At 38.2% G+C, this 7,186-nt stretch overlaps 1 protein-coding gene across 1 annotated transcript in view; it reads right to left on the bottom strand.

The window, feature by feature from the left end:
- Positions 1-1,028: 1,028 nt before the first annotated feature.
- LOC137410528 (insulin-like peptide receptor) overlaps positions 1,029-7,186 on the bottom strand; it is a 32,712-nt gene continuing 26,554 nt past the window's right edge. Inside the window, exons 19-24 of the mRNA XM_068095958.1 lie at positions 5,830-5,932; positions 5,078-5,350; positions 4,748-4,880; positions 4,246-4,535; positions 3,989-4,123; positions 1,029-2,702 (exon numbers count right to left, since the gene is read on the bottom strand). Of these exons, the coding sequence (XP_067952059.1) occupies positions 2,003-2,702; positions 3,989-4,123; positions 4,246-4,535; positions 4,748-4,880; positions 5,078-5,350; positions 5,830-5,932 (1,634 nt within the window). The 3' untranslated portion in view covers positions 1,029-2,002. The remainder of the gene's footprint in view (positions 2,703-3,988; positions 4,124-4,245; positions 4,536-4,747; positions 4,881-5,077; positions 5,351-5,829; positions 5,933-7,186) is intronic.

Genomic DNA, 7,186 nt, shown 5'->3' with positions numbered 1-7,186 from the left:
CTCAGGAAGAAATACTACTAATTGCTACTATAATAGCAATGTAAGGCATATGTAAATTAACCTAATATTTTCTTTGTTGCACTTCTCTCATAGTAAAGTCTATTATGAAGGGTTGTATGTGACAGCGCATGCTTATATCCTTGCAAAACAGCACCTTATCTGTGGCTACAAGAAACGGGTTGGAAGACGGAATGGTAACTTATCAAATTTAATGATGTGCTCTCTAAAGTCAGTATTACTTGCCTGAATATAAAAAGAATCTGTTTTTATAAAAACAGATACTACCTGTTGCACTACAGCTGCCTGTTGCACTACAGCTGCCTGTTGCACTACAGCTGCCTGTTGCACTACAGCTGCCTGTTGCACTACAGCTGCCTGTTGCACTACAGCTGCCTGTTGCACTACAGCTGCCTGTTGCACTACAGCTGCCTGTTGCACTACAGCTGCCTGTTGCACTACAGCTGCCTGTTGCACTACAGCTGCCTGTTGCACTACAGCTGCCTGTTGCACTACAGCTGCCTGTTGCACTACAGCTGCCTGTTGCACTACAGCTGCCTGTTGCACTACAGCTGCCTGTTGCACTACAGCTGCCTGTTGCACTACAGCTGCCTGTTGCACTACAGCTGCCTGTTGCACTACAGCTGCCTGTTGCACTACAGCTGCCTGTTGCACTACAGCTGCCTGTTGCACTACAGCTGCCTGTTGCACTACAGCTGCCTGTTGCACTACAGCTGCCTGTTGTAAAAGTTGTTAGGGTTTTGACAATTAGAGTTCTCCGCTGTATTATCTTAGACAACAGAGATACTTCTAAAACTCAGCTACTCAGTGCTAAACTGTGTAAAACTTAGAACTAATTGTTAGTTCTTTAACTAAACTTAGAACTAAATGTTGCATGCTTTGTTGAAAAATTGTTTTTAGAACATCGCAACATACCCAACAAACCCAAACATACCTTTTTTGTTACAGCCCTGATGCTGACTCTTGCACCAAACAAGAGGATAATTGATAAACATAGTGGACCCAGCGGATGGCATTTGGGCAGTTTATTGAATATCAGTAGAAAATACTGCATGAAACATGGAGTAATATAAGACTGTACAAATAAGATGATGCAAGTATAAAGAGTAGACGCAGTTGCACAAATGATACATATATATATACTGTATATATTGGATAGCAGTACTGGTAGAATGAGTGGAGAAACACAGCAATAACAGGGTATTTATATAAATCGTGATAAATAGATTAAGTCACAACCGTACGCGTGTCTTTAATGAAACAAATTATCAAATACATTTACCTAGCTTATCAATGTTCAATATTGAATGATTTAGATAAAATAAAACTCAAGCATTGACATTCACAACCAAACTAGCATTAAACGCTGATGTGAATTCATTAAAAAGAGAAAGCAGCTCATTTTTTGGCAGTTATTGCCTAGTTTCGACTCTCTATGATATAGGAGTTGTAGCTATTGCAGACTACTGCATTACAAAAAACTTTTGACTGACTAGTGAGCGGATGACTGGCTAATTAACCTACTGATAGCTACGGCTATAGCTGAAGTCGTCTTTCCACAAGGTTTCTGTGGGAAACCCTAAGATAGCTCAGGCATAACATACATCCATGAAGCGCGTCCTCATGCCATCCTGCTTAGATAAATAACTTAACAGCAGGTTTGTAAAACTACAAGTCGATGTACCAACATGTACACAATAAATACGAAGCCTGGACATTATAAACATAATAATTATAATAAAAATAATGAAGAAGGTTAAAGAGGCGCAGCCCTAATAATTATATGGCGGGTTAGATATTCTTAGTATATAACATAAATAGAATACGATATAGCATAGGACTAAACCTATTACAGCTGAGGGCAGTTGCTTGTCATATTTTAATCACATATGTTGAAGATACGATACGGCCAATAGTGAAGAAAATGAAGAGCGATGATGCAGAGTCGGTGAGAGGATATGTACAAAAACTAGGTGACCTTGGGTCAGCATGCTGATGTCAAAGTGTTGTTGCCATAATGTATATGCCCGTTTGCACTGCCATTACAACTGTTGGCTTTAGAGCCAACGTCTGATGACCAGATGCTTGGACCGGTGCCAATTGACTGGTTCTGTGTGGCTGTGTTATAGGAAGGGGGCGCTTGACCCGCTGATATTATACTAGATGATGCTTTGCTAGGAGATTCATAGTTACTGGGTGCATTCAAGTGGGATATACCATTGGATAAGATTGGTGATGATTGGTCATATGTGCTACTAATGTCCTCAAGCCCATGTCCATTGGTCATTGCGCCGCTTTCCAAATCGTAGAGCTCACTGCTGCGCGCCTTCTGGCTTATCCTCATGGGAACTGGCGGTGGAGCCTGGTCTATCATTATATCCTTGCCGGCGTTGCTCGCACTCTCTATGTCGTCAGGGAAATCTGAGTCTGAATCAGGGAGACGCTGTCCACTGCAGATGCTGCTGCGCAAGGAGGCTGGGTGGAGTGGTTGCGACTCACTCTGCTCTTCATCCATATTCAGACTGTCTGTCTCCATGTCAGACTCATCATCCTCTCGCTGCGAGTAGTACCATGAGACGCTGAAGAATGTCTTCTTCACATCTCCTTGAAGAGACTCGAGAAGATTAGCAAAGGATGGTCGATACCTCGGGTAGTATTGCCAGCACTGGCTCATCATGTCAAATCTATAAGATATGCGAGTGATCTATAAGTGAACAAATCAGCACGCCTACCAAGCTCTCACCAAGAGAATTTACAACATGAGTGGATGTTAGCTAGTCATGTGAAAATGCTAGTAAACCTTTTGGTTTAACTAAAAATATAGCTGGTGAACAGGAATGAATACAATGATAATCAGCATGGTTTGTGATTGGCAGGCAGGAGCAGAAAGAGTCATATAAAATTTATCTAGAGTAGCGACTGAAGAAGATAGACCTAGAGTGAAATTACAAAAAAATTAGTAAGGTTAAAGGTTGACTCGCAACAAAATTCATATTATTTATTATTCACATCAGTTATTTGGTATCAAAATATTCACCATGTCTCACTCTACTGTTTTGTAGGTACAAAATATGTAGAAACGTGATTAAAAGCTCTTACAAGCTCAAACACGACTAGTTATTCGCGGCCATCACGAATACGCAGTAGATTGGAATCCCTTTCCAAAACGGCTCAAATGGGACGTAGTTGACCACGATGGCTTCTGTTTACACTTTCATGCATTCATCGAGATAGTTTCACAAATATACTTCACACATTCAATAAAACCATGTCTATTGTCCTTACGCGTCTATTGCATCACCATCATTGTAATGCTGTCATTTTGAGCGCTAATATCTCAAAACCTACTGTAAAAATTTGCTTAATCTTTTAACCTTAGCTCGAAGGAGTGCATATCATCCTCTGAAAAACATGACGAGCCTGTTGGTCACCGGTGATAGCAAAAAATGCTGTAGAAATTGTTCGCGCTGATTGGCAGGAAGTATGAATCACATGATCAGATTACGACTAAATGATTAGACCAAGCCGAAACAAAACAGTACTAATAGCGAGCATCTATATTTGATACAGACTTTTCGGTAGAACCTGAAGTGTTTGTCATCAACTAGTGCTATGAGACGTTTTACATTGAGCCTTTTATTTCATGTGATAACACCATGTGCCAAAACAATAACCAAAATGTTTGAGAACGTCATCACAATAAAGAGATTCCAAACAACAGCGTTTTTGTGATGGCTGCGATTAACTGTTCGTTTTTGAGCTTTTAAGAGCTTGTAATCACTGTTCCACATAATTTGCCCCTACAATACAACAGAGTAAGACATGGTGAACCTTTTGATACCAAATAACTGTAATGAGAATTTTGTTGCAAGTCAACTTTTAAATTTTATGCCTGTTGCTGATCTCTACTGGAGAATGATGAAATGATAGTGTGAGAGGAAAACAGCAGCGCAAAGACAAGACAACTCACAGTCTGGTTGGGCAGCCATCAGGCATTTCCATTACTCTGTTATCCATAACAAACTTCAGCACTTCTTCGTTGCTAAATCCTTGGTAAGGCTGAGCTGCCAAAGTAGCCATTTCCCAAAGCACCACTCCATATGACCTGCCAAAATGACAACCCCAGTGTGAGACAATGTCCGCAGGCAACCCACCGGAGACAGATGAGCACCGCAAGTGAGCGATAAAAAAAGTTGAAAACCTACATATATACAACAAATTGCTCACCATACATCTGACTTGGAAGTGTATACACCATCCCTCAGCGATTCAGGGGCCATCCACCTGACTGGCAGCATTCCCTTGCCTCCCTTTCTATAATAGTCAGCGCCATAGACCTCTCGTGTCATGCCAAAGTCACCAATCTTGACGGTCATGTCATGCGCCACCATACAGTTCCTAGCAGCTAAATCTCGATGAACAAATTTCCTGTCTGAAAGATAGGCCATTCCATCAGCAATTTCTGCAGCCATCTGCAAGATCTCTCGAAGGGTGGGAGGCTTTCGACCATCATTATCCTGTTGAAAACAAATTTTTTTTAGACAGACGAGCAATACATACTAAAATACAAAATAAATATCTGTATAAATTTAACACAAGAGATAATATACGCCTGCCAAACTGTGAAATACAAGTAGCTAGCAAATCACTGCGTTTCCAACCAAACATCGCAAGTGCCTGTCACCAGCCTTTAAGCAAAACCACATAGCATCAAAGCTTAACATCTCACCGGCTCATCAGGGCGGTGCATGCGGAGGTAGTTCTTAAGGTCCCCTAATGACATAAGCTCCATGATAACTAGTGCTGGCTGTCCCTGAGAGACAACTCCAAGAAGTTGAACTATGTGATGGCAGCAGAAAGCCCTAAAACGTGAATGGACAAGAAATGTCACAGGCAGCATCTGTGATGACCTTACTAAAACGATGGTGATTGTTTAAACCAGAGCAAATATTTGAAGTAGTAATCATAAAAAGCACACACTTTAGAAGCCAAGAGATCCATGTACAACTAGCAGCCTGAATTTTCTTACAAAAATATTATATCAGGATACAATACTTACTTCATCCGAGAAGCTTCATTCAAAAAGTTGATACGATCCTGGATGGTTGCACTGTCATTGACAGTTTTGATAGCGACCTTGCGTGATTTTTTGTCGGTATTGTAAAGATCGCAAGCGTCCCCTTCATAAACCATGCCAAAGGAGCCCTGGCCAAGAGAGTCCCCTATTTTAACCTTGGACCTGTCTAGCTCCCATTCATCAGGAATGTAAATGTTTTCAGTGTCGACATAGTCAATGTTGAAAGAGTTGTGAAGAGTTGACAAAGGCAGCGGCCTAAAGAGATACGATTGGACAAAGCGGTTACAATGGCAGCCAATCGCTGTTAACAGATTAGATTACATGAATGCATATAATTACTGCAAATGACCTTACCAGAAAATCTTGTACAAAACTGCACGTAAAAGATAAGCAGCACAATATGTCAGTAAAGCAAATACAGAAGTTCAATTGATTCTGGTTTCAAACAGAACAAGTGACTCATTGCAAATTATTACACTACTTACAGGAGCGATAAAAAGCTACCAAACTTAGCATTGCATCTCAATATTTTTTGGTTTAAACAATTTCAAAAGTCAAGTCTGAACCAAATAAATCCACCATCAAACTTGGCTGTTTATTTTGTTTACAAACATTCTTACCGAGTATTACACACAAACTTTGTGTCCTCAACAAAACGTCATGCGCATTAGTTAAAAGGTAGCAAAACATAGCAATAATTGATTTATTGAAACATTTGTCTTTTTCATACTCACTTCTTCCTCTTGTGCCGGTACAGAACCACCATGATGATGATGGCGAAGAAAACCATAGCGGCGATGATTGGCAAAACCATAAATAGTACGTCAGTATTATTATCTAAAAAGAAGATGAAACATAATTTTCTAGACCTTAAAGAAAGCTGACCAGACAAAAGGGACACTGAAAATTAACTTTACAATCTACAACAACTATTAAATCCCTACTTTGTCAACATTACCTTTACAATCTATAACAACTATTAAATACCTACTTTGTCAACACTAACTTTACAATCTATAACAACTATTAAATCCCTACTTTGTCAACACTAACTTTACAATCTATAAAAACTATTAAATCCCTACTTTGTCAACACTAACTTTACAATCTATAACTACTATTAAATCCCTACTTTGTCAACATTAACTTTACAATCTATAAAAACTATTAAATCCCTACTTTGTCAACACTAACTTTACAATCTATAACAACTATTAAATCCCTACTTTGTCAACACTAACTTTACAATCTATAACAACTATTAAATCCCTACTTTGTCAACACTAACTTTACAATCTATAACAACTATTAAATCCCTACTTTGTCAGCATTAACTTTACAATCTATAACAACTATTGAATCCCTACTTTGTCAACACTAACTTTACAATCTATAACAACTATTAAATCCCTACTTTGTCAACACTAACTTTACAATCTATAAAACTATTAAATCCCTACTTTGTCAACACTAACTTTACAATCTATAACAACTATTAAATCCCTACTTTGTCAACACTAACTTTACAATCTATAACAACTATTAAATCCCTACTTTGTCAACACTAACTTTACAATCTACAACAACTATTAAATCCCTACTTTGTCAACATTAACTTTACAATCTATAACAACTATTAAATCCCTACTTTGTCAACACTAACTTTACAATCTATAACTACTATTAAATCCCTACTTTGTCAACACTAACTTTACAATCTATAACAACTATTAAATCCCTACTTTGTCAACACTAACTTTACAATCTATAACAACTATTAAATCCCTACTTTGTCAACACTAACTTTACAATCTATAACAACTATTAAATCCCTACTTTGTCAACACTAACTTTACAATCTATAACAACTATTAAATCCCTACTTTGTCAACACTAACTTTACAATCTATAACAACTATTAAATCCCTACTTTGTCAACACTAACTTTACAATCTATAACTACTATTAAATCCCTACTTTGTCAACACTAACTTTACAATCTATAACAACCATTAAATCCCTACTTTGTCAACACTAACTTTACAATCTATAACAACTATTAAATCCCTACTTTGTCAACACTAACTTTAC

This window comes from Watersipora subatra, chromosome 1, assembly GCF_963576615.1.
Source record: "Watersipora subatra chromosome 1, tzWatSuba1.1, whole genome shotgun sequence".
In the NCBI taxonomy this organism is placed as follows: Eukaryota; Metazoa; Bryozoa; class Gymnolaemata; order Cheilostomatida; family Watersiporidae; genus Watersipora; species Watersipora subatra.
This window is presented reverse-complemented; position numbering and strand designations above follow the sequence as displayed.